This window comes from Phyllobates terribilis, unplaced genomic scaffold, assembly GCF_046119375.1.
Source record: "Phyllobates terribilis strain yellow unplaced genomic scaffold, ASM4611937v1 Scaffold_279__1_contigs__length_2497574, whole genome shotgun sequence".
In the NCBI taxonomy this organism is placed as follows: Eukaryota; Metazoa; Chordata; class Amphibia; order Anura; family Dendrobatidae; genus Phyllobates; species Phyllobates terribilis.
This window is the reverse complement of record NW_027363039.1, coordinates 592,048-611,493: the sequence shown is the minus strand read 5'-3', so window position 1 is coordinate 611,493 and position 19,446 is coordinate 592,048. Positions and strand designations below refer to the sequence as shown.

Below are 19,446 nucleotides of genomic sequence, written 5' to 3'. Positions count from 1 at the left end.
CCACATATGCTGAGCCCCCCCTCCCCCATGGTCATCCCATCCCCACATACGCTGAGCCCCCCCCCTCCCCCAGGGTCGTCCCATCTCCACATATGCTGAGCCCCCCCTCCCCCAGGGTCGTCCCATCCCCACATACGCTGAGCCCCCCCCTCCCCCAGGGTCGTCCCATCCCCACATATGCTGAGCCCCCCCTCCCCCAGGGTCATCCCATCCCCACATACGCTGAGCACCCCCTCCCCCAGGGTCGTCCCATCTCCACATACGCTGAGCCCCCCCTCCCCCAGGGTCGTCCCATCTCCACATACGCTGAGCCCCCCCTCCCCCAGGGTCGTCCCATCTCCACATACGCTGAGCCCCCCCTCCCCCAGGGTCGTCCCATCCCTGGATAGGTTGAAGCTGAGATGCCGAATAATACACCCATGGGTAAGGAACTGCAAGCCCTCCCATTGTTTAGTTTCTTTGCAATGTTTTCAGTGTAATTCTCGGAGTCTGTTTGCCCCATATTAATTCTCTAAGCTCCTGACTGACTTTAAAGAAAAGCCTCTGATTTATCCATATTGGGGGGTTGTGTAGAACATACAGCAGTTGTGGCATCCGGATCAGTGTGACCAGGTTAGCACGGCCCACCACCGACAACGGTAACTTAGACCAGGCGCCTCGTTTACCTCTAAATTTAATCAAGACTGGGTCAAGATTCAACTTCTCAATCATTTATTTTTGCCGATATATTGATGCCTAAATATTTAAACTCCGATACCAATTGTGAACCCGAGTTAATGTAGTGGGAAGCGTTCTCATCTGTATTGTCCAATGGAAGTATGACTGATTTGCTCCAGTTTATCTTCAGACCAGAGTATTTTCCAAATGTTTCTATCGTTTCCATTGCTACAGGAAGGGACTCAGAAGTTTTAGCCAGAAATAATAAAGAGTCATCAGCGTATAACGCGACCTTCTCTTCACTGATCCCTCTACGAAACCCAACTATTCCTGGATGTTCCCTGATAACCGATGCCAGGGGTTCAATGCCCAGTGCAAAGAGCAGGGGGGACAATGGGCACCCCGGCCGCCTACCTCTACTCAGTCCAAAAGCCGGGGAGAGGTGTCCATTTACCTGTATTCTAGCCACCGGTTTACCATACAGCAATCTAACCCATGAAATAAAACTATGTGCTATACCAAACTTCTCCAACACCGCCCATAAATATTCCCACTCAACAGAATCGAAAGCCTTAGCGGCCTCCAGAGAACATACAGCCCTGTCCCCATCACCATCCACTGGCAACTGAAGATTAAGAAACAATCTGCGGATATTAACAGCTGTGGATCTAGCCGGCATGAAGCCTGACTGGTCGGTATGAATTACTGTAGAAATTATTGTATTCAATCTAGACGCCAGAACCTTCGCAATGATTTTAACGTCAGTTGACAATAAAGATATGGGCCTGTATGAGTCAGGGATTAAAGGGTGTTTACCTGGCTTAGGTATGACTACTATCACCGCCTGTCACGGGTGTGTCGCAACGAAGATCGTCAGGATTACACAGCCTGACTTCTCGCAGCTGAGTTTTTGGTGCTTTGTGTTTTTCGGCAGTGAGGGAGTTAACTCTCTCTCTCTCTGTGCTAGACAGGTCCAGCCTCGCCCAGCTGCAATCAATGCTGCTGTAGTGGGACTCCTTCAAATGCCTGCCGGTCTGTTAGGGAAGTGTCGGTGAAAGCATTTCATACAGACAAACAGAGCGGATCGTGGTGTTTTGGAGTTCTGAGCTAAGTGTATTTGGTGTGATTTTTCCCTTCCTCGCTTTATCATTTATCTCCTTTCCCGTTGGTGTTCCCTCTGTTGTTGTGAGTAGTTTTTGTATGCAAGGTAGTTTTTGGTTTGACCCTTGTACTGTCTCGTTCGTCTAAGTACTGAGTGTGGGCATATTATTTCCTGTCCCCTATTGTTGTGATCGGGGTCCTTCTCAGGACTAGATTACTGAGGTGCAGGGATCCTCAGGAGGTAGGGGTTACGCTGGCGGCCTGGACCTCTGTACCTTTAACAGTACCTCCAGGTAGAGGGATTAGTCAGGGCCCCAGCTTAGGGTCAGCTTAGGCCCCTGACCTCCTGTACGCAGAGACAGCGTGACATTTTCACCGACCAACTAAGATTCTCTCCAGCTACCATGGATCCAGTAGCCAGTCTAGCTCGGCAGTTGCAGAGTTTATCCATGGAGCTGGCGGACGTTAGGTCTAAGGTTTTGTATCCCCAGGAGCAAGCCGGACCAGAACCTAAAGTAGCTCTCCCTGACAGGTTCACTGGGGGGCGGGACAAGTTTTTTGTTTTCCGGGAGGCATGCAAGTTGTACTTTCGGCTGCGGCCTCGGTCATCGGGGAGTGAAGAACAAAGGGTGGGAATTGTCATCTCGCTCCTACAAGGGGACCCACAATCTTGGGCGTTCTCTCTTCCCCCGGGCTCCCCGGCTTTCCAGTCAGTGGATAAGTTTTTTGCAGCTCTGGGTCTCGTATATGATGACCCGGATCGGATCTCCCTTGCTGAATCTAAGGTACGTAGGATCCAGCAGGGAGATCGTCCGGCGGAGGAATTCTGTTCGGAGTTCCGTAGGTGGGCCACGGACACCCAGTGGAATGACCCGGCTCTTAGGAGCCAGTTTTGTCAAGGTTTATCCGACAAATTAAAGGATGTATTGGCACAGTATGACCCTCCCGCGTCACTGGAAGCCGCTATGGCCCTTGCTATTCGCATTGACAGACGGCTTCGGGAGAGCAGCGGGGTAACTCCACCCCCTGTGATGACTCCACCTCCTACAAGGTCCTCTCATATGGAGGTTCCCCTGGTCAGTCCAGAGGAGCCTATGCAATTAGGAGGGACATCATTTGGGGGGAGGGGACCGGTGGTGCGCCATAAGACAGGAAGGTGTTTCTTCTGCGGGAGAAAGGGACATTTTATTGGGGGGTGTCCATCCTGTCCCTTGCAGAGTGAAGAGTCGTCGGAAAACTGTTGATCCCAGGTTGTGTGGTGGACGGCAATCTGGGAGTAGGTATTTCGTCCCTAGGTTCGTCTCAGTTTCTCGTACCGGCGGAGGTGGTGGTGGGTACGAGAACTGAGAGGATATCTGTTCTTCTGAATAGTGGGGCCGGGGCTAATCTGGTGGACGCTCGGTTTGCCCGGGTTCAAGGTATGCGATTGAGTGAGTTGGCTAAACCCATCCCCATATTCTCGATCGATGCCAGGCCTCTCAGTCAGGGAAGTTTTTTGCAAGCTGTGCATAACGTAAAACTTCAAGTGGGGGCGATACATAAAGAACTGTTGTCTTGCTACGTGTTGGAGGGTCTTCCCACTCCTATAGTGTTGTGCCTTCCTTGGTTAACTAAGCATAACCCGGTTATTAATTGGCAATCCAGAGAGATAAGCCAATGGAGTAAATTCTGTAATAAAATCTGCATGAATACGGTCATCGGTGCGGTTACTCCTAGGGTCTTACCTCCATTTCTGGCGGACTTTGAGGATGTATTCTCGGAGAAAGGGTGTCAGGAACTACCTCCTCATCGCGAGTATGACTGTTCTGTAAAACGCTCCCTGAGGCCAAGTTACCTAAAGCTAGGTTGTATAACCTTTCTGGTCCTGAGAGGCAGGCCATGAAGGATTATACTTCAGAAAGTCTGGCTAAGGGGCATATTAGACCTTCATCTTCACCGGTGGCCGCGGGGTTCTTCTTTGTTAAGAAGAAAGATGGAGGCCTACGCCCTTGCCTGGATTTCCGTGAACTTAATCGGATTACGGTCCGAGATCCGTATCCGCTCCCACTTATTCCCGATCTCTTTAATCAGATCGTGGGCGCCAAATGGTTCTCTAAGTTGGATCTCAGGGGGGCGTACAATCTGATTAGGATGAAGGAGGGGGATGAGTGGAAGACGGCGTTTAACACTCCTGAGGGGCATTATGAGAACCTTGTCATGCCATTCGGTCTGACTAATGCCCCGGCGGTGTTCCAACACTTTGTTAATGACATTTTTCGCCGCCTGGTGGGACAGTTTGTTGTCATATATCTGGATGATATCTTAATTTACTCGCCGGATCTGGTGTCTCATCAGGAGCACGTTAGGCAGGTGTTACAGATCTTGCGGGATAATAAACTGTATGCCAAATGGCAAAAGTGTGTGTTCGCCGTACAGGAACTCCAGTTTTTAGGCTTCCTGGTTTCAGCGTCCGGTTTTCGTATGGACCCTGGGAAAGTGCGGGCAGTTCTTGAGTGGGATCGGCCAGAGAATCTTAAGGCACTACAACGTTTCCTGGGGTTTGCTAATTATTACCAGAAGTTCATTCGTAATTTCTCGTCCACGGTTAAGCCTCTCACAGACATGACTAAAAAGGGGACGGATTTTTCTAGGTGGTCTAACAAGGCTTGTCAAGCATTCTCCTCCTTGAAAAAATGTTTTGCCTCGGCACCCATACTCATTCAACCTGATGCGTCACAGCCATTCATTGCAGAGGTAGACGCTTCCGAGGTAGGGGTGGGAGCAGTATTGTCACAAGGTTCGTCCCCTGGTAAGTGGCATCCGTGCGCCTTTTTCTCTAAAAAATTGTCGTCCGCTGAGAGGAATTACGAAGTCGGCAATAGGGAACTCTTGGCCATTAAGTTAGCTTTTGAGGAGTGGCGCCATTTTTTAGAGGGGGCAGTCCATCCGGTCACCGTCATCACCGATCACAAGAACCTGCTATATCTGGAGTCCGCAAAACGTCTGAATCCCAGACAAGCTAGGTCGTCATTGTTTTTTACCAGGTTTAATTTTGTCGTTACATATCGTCCTGGGTCAAAAAATGTAAAGGCGGATGCCTTATCTCGTAGTTTCCCTGGGGCCGGGAATACGGACGACCCGGTTCCTATCCTTCAGGAGGGGGTGGTGGTTTCGGCAGTATGCTCTGAGCTTGAGGAGGAGGTATTGGAGGCTCAGGGGGACGCCCCTGTTGGACCTCCGGGGAGACTGTTTGTTCTAGATCACTTGCGACAAAAGGTGATCGAGGCACACCATAACTCAGTTTTTGCAGGACACCCGGGGAGTAAAGCAACGGTGGATCTCCTCTCGCGTCGGTTTTGGTGGCCTAACTTACATAAGGAGGTGGTAACTTTTGTCGCGTCCTGTGGGGTTTGTGCGCGCTCTAAGACCTCACATACCCGTCCGTCTGGGGCCCTCTTACCTTTGAAGATCCCGGAGCGTCCTTGGACTCATCTGTCTATGGACTTTATTACGGACCTCCCGCCGTCTTCGGGTAAAACGGTCATACTCGTTGTAGTGGACAGGTTCAGCAAGATGGCACATTTTATCGCTCTTCCTGCTCTTCCTAATGCTAAAACTCTTGCGCAGGTGTTCATTGGGGAGATTGTGAGGCTTCACGGGGTACCCTCCGATGTGGTGTCAGATCGGGGGTCTCAGTTTGTGTCCAAATTCTGGAAGGCGTTTTGTACACGGTGGGGGATGCATTTATCGTTCTTATCGGCTATTCATCCTCAGACCAATGGTCAGACGGAACGTATGAACCAGAGCTTGGAGACATATCTCCGGTGTTTTGTGTCAGAGAACCAGGAGGACTGGGCTTCTTTCTTACCTCTGGCAGAGTTTGCTCTTAATAATAGGCGGAGCGAGTCCACTGGTAAGTCCCCGTTTTTTGGGGCATATGGTTTTCACCCCCAGTTTTGTACTTTCAGTAGGGGGGGCTCTTCGGGGGTTCCTGAGGAGGAGCGATTTTCCTCATCACTCGCTTCAGTATGGAGAGGGGTGCTGAAGAATCTGAATACTATGGGGAACCGATACAAACGTATGGCTGATAGGAGGAGAGTGTCTGGTCCGGACCTAAGTGTGAACGATCGGGTATGGTTGTCTACCAGGAATATAAAACTTAAGGTTCCCTCCTGGAAACTGGGTCCCAGGTTCATCGGGCCGTACAGGATCAGTTCTATAATTAATCCGGTGGCATTCCGTCTTGACCTCCCCCCTACGTTTAAAATTCACAACGTGTTCCACAGATCGTTGCTTAAGAGGTATGTGGCGCCGGTGGTACCGTCACCTTTACCTCCCCCTCCAGTGGTGGTCAATGGTAACTTGGAGTTCCAGGTATCGAGGGTCATCGATTCACGCTTTAATCGCCGGTCCCTTCAGTACCTGGTTCATTGGAAGGGGTATGGTCCTGAGGAGAGGATGTGGGTTCCTGCGTCGGATATTAACACAGACCGATTAGTTCGGGCCTTCCACACGACTCACCCGGATAAACCTGGCCCTGAGGGTCCGGAGGCCCCTCGTAGAAGGGGGGGTACTGTCACGGGTGTGTCGCCACGAAGATCGTCACGATTACACAGCCTGACTTCTCGCAGCTGAGTTTTTGGTGCTTTGTGTTTTTCGGCAGTGAGGGAGTTAACTCTCTCTCTCTCTCTGTGCTAGACAGGTCCAGCCTCGCCCAGCTGCAATCAATGCTGCTGTAGTGGGACTCCTTCAAATGCCTGCCGGTCTGTTAGGGAAGTGTCGGTGAAAGCATTTCATACAGACAAACAGAGCGGATCGTGGTGTTTTGGAGTTCTGAGCTAAGTGTATTTGGTGTGATTTTTCCCTTCCTCGCTTTATCATTTATCTCCTTTCCCGTTGGTGTTCCCTCTGTTGTTGTGAGTAGTTTTTGTATGCAAGGTAGTTTTTGGTTTGACCCTTGTACTGTCTCGTTCGTCTAAGTACTGAGTGTTGGCATATTATTTCCTGTCCCCTATTGTTGTGATGGGGGGCCTTCTCAGGACTAGATTACTGAGGTGCAGGGATCCTCAGGGGGTAGGGGTTACGCTGGCGGCCTGGACCTCTGTACCTTTAACAGTACCTCCAGGTAGAGGGATTAGTCAGGGCCCCAGCTTAGGGTCAGCTTAGGCCCCTGACCTCCTGTACGCAGAGACAGCGTGACACCGCCTCTTGCATTGAATGGGGTAGGGTTTTACCCCCTCACCGTCTCCGCAGGTAGCCAGTAAGTGGGGAAGTAGAATATCTCCAAATTTCTTATATATTTCTGTGGGAAGCTTGTCTAGTCCTGGCGATTTGTTATTAGCCATAGAGGCTACTGCCATTTGTACCTCCTCCAGCTGTAGTGGTCTGTTTAATAATTCTTGATCGTTACCGCTGAATGTCGGTAGTTTGATTTCCCTCAAGTAAGATAAGATTTGTTCTCTATTAAATTGCAGTTTGGGTGTATATAAATCTTTATAAAATTCTAGCAGAGTGTTTGAGATCTGGTCAGTCTGGTTTACTACCGCTCCTTCCCAGTCCTTCAGCACCAATAATAGACCTCCCCGTCTGGGCTCTTGCCATCACGGCCAATAAGTCTCCTGCCTTCTCCCCCTCCTCGATGAAGTGTGTCTGGGTGAAACATGCGTTTGTTTTTAGCTTTTTTCCTAATATGTATGGTATATGCTTCTTGCGCCTCTCCCCACTCCATCAGGTCCTCTTTTTCACGGTTAGTACAGATTTCTCTTCTGTAGATCGAACTCTATCCCGTAAAAACTCCCCAAACTGTTTTGTCTTAGTTTTGGATCTGTTAATGGCCGGTATTAAGACTCCTCGTAAGCCGCTTTCATGGCATCCCATAATGTGTTTGCGACACTCGTTTGTCGTTTTCCTTATAATAATGTTCTAAGGTCGATGTGATCCGTGTAATATCTATAATGTGAAGCCAGAAGGGATTCATGGCCGATATAGTCAGAGAATCCAGCGGCCTGGGTAACAAACAGAGAGTAGTCAGCGAGGGTGAATGATCTGATAGCGTCTGGGCAGATAGTCCACTGTTCTCACCAAGGAGGAAATATGTTCTGTGCCCAATACCAGATCAATACGCCATAATGTTTTATGTGTCTTAGAATAGCAAGAAAACTGTCTAGTGTTCGGATATGTGAGACGCCATATGTCCACTAATGATAGTTCTGATAGTATTTCTCCAAACTTAGTTATGGGGCAGTTTTTGTAGCCGTATCTGATTTATGTCTATCCCAATATGGATGAACAACATTATTGAAATCTCCCATACAAAGGACTGGAACTCCCGGTCTCTTATTCATTAGTGAAGCAATATTTTTCAGACTAATGTTGTTATATGGAAGAGGAACATAGACGGCCGCAAGTAGAATTTCTTTTGTAAATATTTTTACAGTGGATCCCCGAAATCTGCCTTCTCCATCTATCTTGGAATCAATGAATTCAAAAGGGATCGTCCTATGTACTAGGATGCTGACCCCCCTAGAGTATGTGGAGAAGGCAGAGTGGAAGCTGTGGCCGATCCATGAGTATTTCATGCCCACAACACTGTTTTTCCCAAAGTGCATTTGCTGCAAACACCACTGCAGGCAGATGATCCCAGATATGCTCCATGACCGCCGCTCTCTTTAAGGAGTCCCCCAGACCTCTGACCTGGGCAGCCTTAAGGATGGCACCACTGCAGGCAGATGATCCCGGATATGCTCCATGACCACCGCTCTCTTTAAGGAGTCACCCAGACCTCTGACCCGGGCAGCCTTAAGGATGGCACCACTGCAGGCAGGTGATCCCAGATATGCTCCATGACCACCGCTCTCTTTAAGGAGTCCCCCAGACCTCTGACCTGGGCAGCCTTAAGGATGGCACCACTGCAGGCAGATGATCCCAGATATGCTCCATGACCGCCGCTCTCTTTAAGGAGTCCCCCAGACCTCTGACCCGGGCAGCCTTAAGGATGGCACCACTGCAGACAGGTGATCCCGGATGTGCTCCATGACCGCCGCTCTCTTTAAGGAGTCCCCCAGACCTCTGACCCGGGCAGCCTTAAGGATGGCACCACTGCAGGCAGGTGATCCCAGATATGCTCCATGACCACCGCTCTCTTTAAGGAGTCCCCCAGACCTCTGACCCAGGCAGCCTTAAGGATGGCACCACTGCAGGCAGGTGATCCCGGATATCCACCATGACCGCCGCTCTCTTTAAGGAGTCCCCCAGACCTCTGACCCCGGCAGCCTTAAGGATGACACCACAGCAGGCAGATGATCCCGGATATGCTCCATGACCGCCGCTCTCTTTAAGGAGTCCCCCAGATCTCTGACCCGAGCAGCCTTAAGGATGGCACCACTGCAGGCAGGTGATCCCAGATATGCTCCATGACTGCCGCTCTCTTTAAGGAGTCCCCCAGACCTCTGACCCGGGCAGCCTTAAGGATGGCACCACTGCAGACAGGTGATCCCGGATATGCTCCATGACCGCCGCTCTCTTTAAGGAGTCCCCCAGATCTCTGACCCGAGCAGCCTTAAGGATGGCACCACTGCAGGGAGGTGATCCCGGATATGCTCCATGACTGCCGCTCTCTTTAAGGAGTCCCCCAGATCTCTGACCTGAGCAGCCTTAAGGATGGCACCACTGCAGGCAGGTGATCCCAGATATGCTCCATGACTGCCGCTCTCTTTAAGGAGTCCCCCAGACCTCTGACCCGGGCAGCCTTAAGGATGGCACCACTGCAGGCAGGTGATCCCGGATATGCTCCATGACTGCCGCTCTCTTTACGGAGTCCCCCAGACCTCTGACCCGGGCAGCCTTAAGGATGGCACCAATGCAGGCAGGTGATCCCGGATATGCTCCATGACCGCCGCTCTCTTTAAGGAGTCCCCCAGATCTCTGACCCGAGCAGCCTTAAGGATGGCACCACTGCAGGGAGGTGATCCCGGACATGCTCCATGACTGCCGCTCTCTTTAAGGAGTCCCCCAGATCTCTGACCTGAGCAGCCTTAAGGATGGCACCACTGCAGGCAGGTGATCCCAGATATGCTCCATGACTGCCGCTCTCTTTAAGGAGTCCCCCAGACCTCTGACCCGGGCAGCCTTAAGGATGGCACCACTGCAGGCAGGTGATCCCGGATATGCTCCATGACTGCTGCTCTCTTTAAGGAGTCCCCCAGACCTCTGACCCGGGCAGCCTTAAGGATGGCACCACTGCAGGCAGGTGATCCCGGATATGCTCCATGACCACCGCTCTCTTTAAGGAGTCCCCCAGACCTCCAACCCAGGCAGCCTTAAGGATGACACCACTGCAGGCAGATGATCCCGGATATGCTCCATGACCGCCGCTGTCTTTAAGGAGTCCCCCAGACCTCCAACCCAGGCAGCCTTAAGGATGACACCACTGCAGGCAGGTGATCCTGGATATGCTCCATGACCGCCGCTCTCTTTAAGAAGTCCCCCAGACCTCTGACCCGGGCAGCCTTAAGGATGACACCACTGCAGGCAGATGATCCCGGATAGGCTCCATGACCGCCGCTCTCTTTAAGGAGTCCCCCAGACCTCTGACCTGGGCAGCCTTAAGGATGACACCACTGCAGGCAGATGATCCCGGATATGCTCCATGACCGCCGCTCTCTTTAAGGAGTCCCCCAGACCTCCAACCCAGGCAGCCTTAAGGATGACACCACTGCAGGCAGATGATCCCGGATATGCTCCATGACCGCCGCTGTCTTTAAGGAGTCCCCCAGACCTCTGACCCGGGCAGCCTTAAGGATGACACCACTGCAGGCAGATGATCCCGGATATGCGCCATGACCACAGCTCTCTTTAAGGAGTCCCCCAGACCTCTGACCCGGGCAGCCATAAGGATGGCACCACTGCAGGCGGGTGATCCCGGATATGCTCCATGACCGCCGCTCTCTTTAAGGAGTCCCCCAGACCTCTGACCCGGGCAGCCTTAAGGATGGCACCACTGCAGACAGGTGATCCCGGATATGCTCCATGACCGCCACTCTCTTTAAGGAGTCCCCCAGACCTCTGACCCAGGCAGCCTTAAGGATGGCACCACTGCAGGCAGGTGATCCCGGATATGCTCCATGACCGCAGCTCTCTTTAAGGATTCCCCCAGACCTCTGACCCAGGCAGCCTTAAGGATGGCACCACTGCAGGCAGGTGATCCCGGATATGCTCCATGACCGCAGCTCTCTTTAAGGAGTCCCCCAGACCTCTGACCCAGGCAGCCTTAAGGATGGCACCACTGCAGACAGGTGATCCTGGATATGCTCCATGACCGCCGCTCTCTTTAAGGATTCCCCCAGACCTCTGACCCGGGCAGCCTTAAGGATGGCACCACTGCAGGCAGATGATCCCGGATATGCTCCATGACTGCCGCTCTCTTTAAGGATTCCCCCAGACCTCTGACCCGGGCAGCCTTAAGGATGACCTCTGACATTCCATGAAAGGAATTTTACTTTATATATAGTTATAAGGGATTGAAAAATACAGGTGACTTGTAAGGTATTTCGCCTTTCTCTTCCCTTTTATAACCCTCTTTACAGTATTTCCACTTAGTCGGCTTGACCGGTATTATTTGCAGAAGCAGACAACAAGTTATAGAAACAAAATCCTACATTTAAACAAGTAAATATTAATCCCTCCGTTCAATCTGGATGAAGAAAGCCACCAGTCCATCCTGTAGCCGTATACAAGGCAAGCGAATGAAGAAAGGCACCAGTCCATCCTGTAGCCGTATACAAGGCAAGCGAATGAAGAAAGGCACCAGTCCATCCTGTAGCCGTATACAAGGCAAGCGAATGAAGAAAGTCACCAGTCCATCCTGTAGCCGTATACAAGGCAAGCGAATGAAGAAAGTCACCAGTCCATCCTGTAGCCGTATACAAGGCAAGCGAATGAAGAAAGTCACCAGTCCATCCTGTAGCCGTATACAAGGCAAGCGAATGAAGAAAGCCACCAGTCCATCCTGTAGCCGTATACAAGGCAAGCGAATGAAGAAAGGCACCAGTCCATCCTGTAGCCGTATACAAGGCAAGAGAATGAAGAAAGGCACCAGTCCATCCTGTAGCCGTATACAAAGCAAGCGAATGAAGAAAGGCACCAGTCCATCCTGTAGCCGTATACAAGGCAAGCGAATGAAGAAAGTCACCAGTCCATCCTGTAGCCGTATACAAGGCAAGCTAATGAAGAAAGGCACCAGTCCATCCTGTAGCCGTATACAAGGCAAGCTAATGAAGAAAGGCATCAGTCCATCCTGTAGCCGTATACAAGGCAAGCGAATGAAGAAAGGCACCAGTCCATCCTGTAGCCGTATACAAGGCAAGCGAATGAAGAAAGTCACCAGTCCATCCTGTAGCCGTATACAAGGCAAGCGAATGAAGAAAGCCACCAGTCCATCCTGTAGCCGTATACAAGGCAAGCGAATGAAGAAAGGCACCAGTCCATCCTGTAGCCGTATACAAGGCAAGAGAATGAAGAAAGGCACCAGTCCATCCTGTAGCCGTATACAAGGCAAGCGAATGAAGAAAGGCACCAGTCCATCCTGTAGCCGTATACAAGGCAAGCTAATGAAGAAAGGCACCAGTCCATCCTGCAGCCGTATACAAGGCAAGCTAATGAAGAAAGGCACCAGTCCATCCTGTAGCCGTATACAAGGCAAGCGAATGAAGAAAGGCACCAGTCCATCCTGTAGCCGTATACAAGGCAAGCGAATGAAGAAAGGCACCAGTCCATCCTGTAGCCGTATACAAGGCAAGCGAATGAAGAAAGGCACCAGTCCATCCTGTAGCCGTATACAAGGCAAGCGAATGAAGAAAGGCACCAGTCCATCCTGTAGCCGTATACAAGGCAAGCGAATGAAGAAAGCCACCAGTCCATCCTGTAGCCGTATACAAGGCAAGCGAATGAAGAAAGTCACCAGTCCATCCTGTAGCCGTATACAAGGCAAGCGAATGAAGAAAGCCACCAGTCCATCCTGTAGCCGTATACAAGGCAAGCGAATGAAGAAAGCCACCAGTCCATCCTGTAGCCGTATACAAGGCAAGCGAATGAAGAAAGGCACCAGTCCATCCTGTAGCCGTATTCAAGGCAAGCGAATGAAGAAAGTCACCAGTCCATCCTGTAGCCGTATACAAGGCAAGCGAATGAAGAAAGCCACCAGTCCATCCTGTAGCCGTATACAAGGCAAGCGAATGAAGAAAGGCACCAGTCCATCCTGTAGCCGTATTCAAGGCAAGCGAATGAAGAAAGTCACCAGTCCATCCTGTAGCCGTATACAAGGCAAGCGAATGAAGAAAGCCACCAGTCCATCCTGTAGCCGTATACAAGGCAAGCGAATGAAGAAAGGCACCAGTCCATCCTGTAGCCGTATACAAGGCAAGCTAATGAAGAAAGCCACCAGTCCATCCTGTAGCCGTATACAAGGCAAGCAAATGAAGAAAGGCACCAGTCCATCCTGTAGCCGTATTCAAGGCAAGCGAATGAAGAAAGTCACCAGTCCATCCTGTAGCCGTATACAAGGCAAGCGAATGAAGAAAGCCACCAGTCCATCCTGTAGCCGTATACAAGGCAAGCGAATGAAGAAAGTCACCAGTCCATCCTGTAGCCGTATTCAAGGCAAGCGAATGAAGAAAGTCACCAGTCCATCCTGTAGCCGTATACAAGGCAAGCGAATGAAGAAAGCCACCAGTCCATCCTGTAGCCGTATACAAGGCAAGCGAATGAAGAAAGGCACCAGTCCATCCTGTAGCCGTATACAAGGCAAGCGAATGAAGAAAGCCACCAGTCCATCCTGTAGCCGTATACAAGGCAAGCGAATGAAGAAAGGCACCAGTCCATCCTGTAGCCGTATACAAGGCAAGCGAATGAAGAAAGGCACCAGTCCATCCTGTAGCCGTATACAAGGCAAGCGAATGAAGAAAGGCACCAGTCCATCCTGTAGCCGTATACAAGGCAAGCGAATGAAGAAAGGCACCAGTCCATCCTGTAGCCGTATACAAGGCAAGCGAATGAAGAAAGTCACCAGTCCATCCTGTAGCCGTATACAAGGCAAGCGAATGAAGAAAGCCACCAGTCCATCCTGTAGCCGTATACAAGGCAAGCGAATGAAGAAAGGCACCAGTCCATCCTGTAGCTGTATACAAGGCAAGTGAACAATCAACCTAAAACGAAAAAGGGTTAAACACTTCCTGGGGGCCTGCAATATTCAGATATAGCTCAGGATAGTTGTGTCCACTGGGCCGTGGGCTAGGCAGTAAAGTATATGACCCCAACAGTCAATCGGGAAACTCCGATGATATATATCTTTAATTATCCAGATTCAAAGTTACTGATTTTGATGGATCCTCGGCTCATTCAGATCAATCCAGCGGAGTGCGTCTTTCAGATGTTCAAAAAAGAAAGTCTCTCCCAGAGCCGCCACTCTAAGTTTTGCAGGGTAAATCATGGAGTATGAGGTTTGCAGACTACGCAGCCTTCAGTTTACATCAAGAAACTGCGCCCTATGTTTTGAAACTTCAATGGAGTAATCCGGAAAAAAGGAAATTCTTTGGCCGTTAATAGAGATGTCCCCTTTATCACAGGCGGCCTTAAGGGTGGCATCTCTGTCTTTGTAGTGCAGCAGCTTTATTAATACTGGACGTGGAGGGGACCCTGGTGACAATGGCCGGGTTGGCACCCTGTGCGCCCTTTCCACAGCAAAGAAGGCAGACAGGCAATCAGCCCCAAACAAAGAACATAACCATGTCTCAAAGTACTCATTCAGATTATTGCTCACAGTTTTTTCAGGGACACCCATCACTCTTATATTATTTCGCCGGAGTCTGTTCTCCAATCATCAGTTTTAGGTAATAGGGCCATGATCTGCTGTCCATGTCTGTGGCTGTCCTGTGATATCTGAGACTGTTTATCCTCCAGATCACTGGTTCTGCCCTCTGCTGCTGTAGTGCGGTCGTTAACCTTTTGTAGCCCTTGCCTCATAAAACAAAGTTCCTCTTTAATCTCTCCCATCTGACTGTTAAGTGAGGCTAAAGCAGCTTCATACTGTGTTACAGCCACAAACACATCCTTTATCGTGGGCTCATTAATGTTCTGATCTGTATTATGGTGGGAAGCAGTGATTTCTGGCTGAGGCTGCGGGCATGGGAACTTGCAGAGACCTTATCAGCAGTGTTATTGAATTCCTCTGAGAGCACAGAGAATGGATTAGACACCTCAATGATTTGTGTCTGTGCCTCATTGTCAGTGCAGGCTCCTGTGTCTGAAGCTGTAACACATCCAGCCAGCCTCAGTGCTGTGCCTGCAGCCACTGACTTCCCTGTTCTGTTACCTGCTGCAGAGGAGCCTGCGCCATCTTGGATGCCTCCATTCCCTCCTGCTCCCCGTCGTCTCGCTGCTGCTCCTCTGGCCATGATGGCTCCTCCTATGCACACCGGTCAGTGCTAGGACGTGTATAGAAGGGGTAATACCGCTTTTTATTAAGTTAGGGGACCAATGGATCCTCCGGCAGGCTAGTTATCCCAGGGGCTCTCCTAGCACACTTCCACTCACATGTCCGGCCACGCTACGCCCCATGGATGTAATTTTTACACATGGACTAATTAAACGCATGTTTTTACTTGGAGCTGGATACCGCATCTTCTTTGGCTATTCATCACGCTTTGATCAGAACCTTCTCCCGTGCTCCAATCATGAACCACACAGGTGAGCTGGATTTACTTTATCTCTTATCAGTAATCATGTCCACAGTATGTCTACGAGCATGATAGGAAACCTTAGAAGACGGCAATAGCACTGAAGACACATTAACCACTTAAGGACTGAGCCACTTTGTATGTTAATGACCCGGCCTCATTTTACAATTCTGACCGGCGTCACTTTATGTGGTAATAACTCTGGAGCTTCCGCACATCCCAATGATTCTGAGAATGTTTTTCGTGACACATTGCTCTTCATGTTAGTGGTAAATTTTGGTCGTTATTATTTGCATTTATGAAAATATCAAAAATTTCACCCAAAAAAATTGAGAGTTTTGCAATTTTCCAACATTGAATTTTTATGCCTTTAAACCAGATATTTATTAACTATTTTTGGTGGTAAAACTAACATTTACTACATGTCTACTTTACATCAGAGTCATTTTTAAAACAAATATATTTTTTGTTACGAAATTAGAGGGTTAGAAATTTATCAGAAGTTTCTCATTTTTACAAGAATATTTACAAAACCTATTTTTTAGGGACCACATCATGTTTGACTTTGAGGGGCCTATGTGACAGAAAATACCCAAAAGTGACACGATTTGAGAAACTGCACCAATCAAAATTGCTCAAAACCACATTCAAGAAGTTTATTAACCCTTTAGCTGCTTTACAGGAATTAAAGCAATGTGGAAGAGAAAAATGAAAAATTATTTTTTTCCCACAAAAATGTTGCTTTAGCCCCAGATTTTGCATTTTTACAAGAATGAAAGGAGAAAATGCATCATACAATTTGATGTGCACTTTCTCCTGAGTACACCGATACCCCATATGTGGGGGAAAACCTACTGTTTGGGTGCATGGCAGGGCTCAGAAGGGAAGGAGCGCCATTTGACTTTTGGAGTACAAAATCGTCTAAATAGATAGCGGACGCCATGTCACGTTTGCAGAGCCCCTGATGTGCCTAAACAGTGGAAACCCCCCACAACTGACCCCATTTTGGAAACTACAACGCTCAAGGAATTTATCTAAAGGTATGGTGAACATTTTAAAACCACAGGTGTTTCACAAAATTTTAAGAAATTGGACTGTGAAAATTAAAAATTATGTTTTTTCTCCAAAAATGTTGTTTTAGCCACGAATTTTTCATTTTCACAAAGAAATCATCCAGGGGTGCAGTGATCATATTGACTCCATATGTGTTTCACAAAATGTTATACCATTGAACGGAGAAGAACAAAAATGACATATTTACCACTAAAATGTTGTTTTAGCCCCAGATTTTACATTTTCACAAGGGGAAATGGGCAAACATGACCACATAATTTGTTACACAATTTCTGCTGAACGGGGCAATACCCCATATGTGTCTGTACTGTACTGCTTAGCCACATGGCGAGACTCGGGAGGGAAGGAGCAATATTTGACTCTTGGAGAACAAATTTTCATAGAATAATTTGCAGACTCCATATACAGAGCCCCTAAGTGGCAGAAGAGCAGAATCCCCCCTCAAGTGACCCTATTTTGGAAATTATACCCCTTTAAGAATTTATCTACTATTGTAGTGATGAATTTGACTCCATGAATGTTTTCCAGAAACTATCAGCAATGAATGTTGCCAAGTGAAAATGCAAATATGCCATTATAGTGCCTGGTACATTGTAGTGCCTGGTACATTGTAGTGACTGGTACATTGTAGTGACTGGTACATTGTAGTGCCTGGTACATTATAGTGCCTGGTACATTATAGTGCCTGGTACATTGTAGTGACTGGTACATTGTAGTGACTGGTACATTGTAGTGACTGGTACATTATAGTGCCTGGTACATTGTAGTGCCTGGTACATTGTAGTGCCTGGTACATTGTAGTGACTGGTACATTGTAGTGTCTGGTACATTGTAGTGCCTGGTACATTGCAGTGTCTGGTACATTGTAGTGTCTGGTACATTGTAGTGCCTGGTACATTGTAGTGACTGGTACATTGTAGTGACTGGTACATTGTCGTGCCCGGTACTTTGTAGCGCTCAGTACTTTGTAGCGCCCAGTACATTATGCCCGGCTCGTGCTTATGGAGTCACACACCCTGGAAATTAAGTGGGCTCTTCTATCTACATTAATGACAAACATGTGGACGCTAACAGCGGTTTTGGCACACTGTGGGGCCTAGGAGGAGGGGGGTATTTGGATTTGGGAGCGCAGATTTTGCTGGATTTCTTTTAGTGGGAGCCACGTCACTTTTCCAGAGCCTTTGTTCTACCAGTAATATGGATGCCCCCTATACTTCTGTTAACAGATGATGAACCTGAGTAGGGACTTGTTTTTTGTGGGTTGAGTAGAAGCTTTTATTGGTGGCATTTTGGATCACATTTATCCTGTGCTCTACGCTGAGCACTTACATCGGGGCTTCAATCAATATTTACAAAATACGTGTTTCAGATGACACCTCCGAGGGATCCATTCATATAATGAGGCAGCAGAGTTACATTGGAGTCTGTGTTGGCTCTGATCAGCGGTGTCCTTTTTTTCAAAAGTGCACAAAGCTGTGGCGGACCGTGCTTTTATGCACGCTTAAAAAGACGGACACCGACGGATCACAGGTCAGACGGCGTCCACAATGTCTCCATCTGCCTCATTATAGGGAATCTGTCTGTCTGAATCACAAGCTCAATCATTTACATGGCAGCACGGGACTTGTGTAAGAACAATATGGAAGTAAAGGATGGAAGTAATATTAAAGCCAGTAATTATTATACACTGGTCATTATTACACACCTGTGGAAACATCTACCGGAATCTCCTCCTTCCCGTCATTCACACACGGCTGATACCTCCTCGTCATCGCTTCTTCTTCTGTCTCGTCCTCCTCTTTATTCTTAGTTGGATCTTCCTCCTGATATATCAGATGTAACAATCAGCACAATACAAGAAACCACCAAAATCTGTGACATCTATGACCTCGATCAGAAATGTCCCCCCATATACAGATCCGGTACAGGGCTCAGCACCGTCTACCTGATGACTCTCCGGGATGTTGTGATTCTCCTCTGGACAGTCCTGGGGATACAGAGGACGGGGACATCTCTCTGGTGGATTTCTTTCCATGAGTCCATCTGTAGGAAACACATAGTGACAGAATACAGTGACATGTAAAAGTTTGGGCACCAATGGTTAAAATTACTGTTATTGTGAACAAGCAAGTTGAAGATGAAATGATCTCTAAAAGGCCTAAAGTTAAAGATGACACATTTCCTTTGTATTTTAGGCAAATAATAAATAAATAATGCAAAAGTTTAGGCACCCTGCATGGTTAGTACCTAGTAGCGCCCCCTTTTGCAAGTATCACAGCTTGTAAACCCTTTTTTGGCCAAATTCTTATTTGAGGGATTTTCATCCTTTCTTCCTTTGAGAATTCTTCCAGTTCTGTGAGATTCTTGGGTCGTCTTGCCTCCTCTGCTATTTTGAGGTCTAGCCACAGATTTTCAAGATGTTCAGATCAGGGGACTGTGAGGGCCATTGTAAAACCTTCAGTTTGCGCCTTTTCAGGTCTTCTATTGTGGATTTTGACCTGTTTTTAGGATCATTATCCTTTTGTAGAAGCCATCTTCTTTTCACCTTCAGCTTTTTTACAGATGCTGTTATGTTTGCATCAAGAATTTGTTGAAATTTCATTGAACCCATTCTTCCCTCTACCCGTGAAATGTTCCCTGTGCCACTGACTGAAACAGAACCCCAAAGCATGATTGATCCACCCCCATGCTTAATAGTTGGCGAGATGTTCTTTTCCTAAAATTCTGTGCCCTTTTTCCTCCACACATACCTCTGATCATTTTCTATTTTAACCTCATCGGTCCACAGGACTTGTTTCCATAATGCATCAGGCTTGTTTAGATGTTCTTTTGTACTTCTGACACTGAATTTTATGGTGAGAATGCAGGAGAGGTTTTCTTCTGATGACTCTTCCATGACGGCCAT

General features: G+C 48.5%; 1 protein-coding gene across 1 annotated transcript in view; it reads right to left on the bottom strand.

Moving 5' to 3' along the window:
• LOC141220289 (uncharacterized) overlaps positions 1 to 19,446 on the bottom strand; it is an 83,768-nt gene that overhangs the window by 55,424 nt on the left and 8,898 nt on the right. The window contains exons 5-6 of the mRNA XM_073666246.1: positions 18,487 to 18,584; positions 18,247 to 18,364 (exon numbers count right to left, since the gene is read on the bottom strand). Coding sequence (XP_073522347.1) covers positions 18,247 to 18,364; positions 18,487 to 18,584 — 216 coding nt within the window. The remainder of the gene's footprint in view (positions 1 to 18,246; positions 18,365 to 18,486; positions 18,585 to 19,446) is intronic.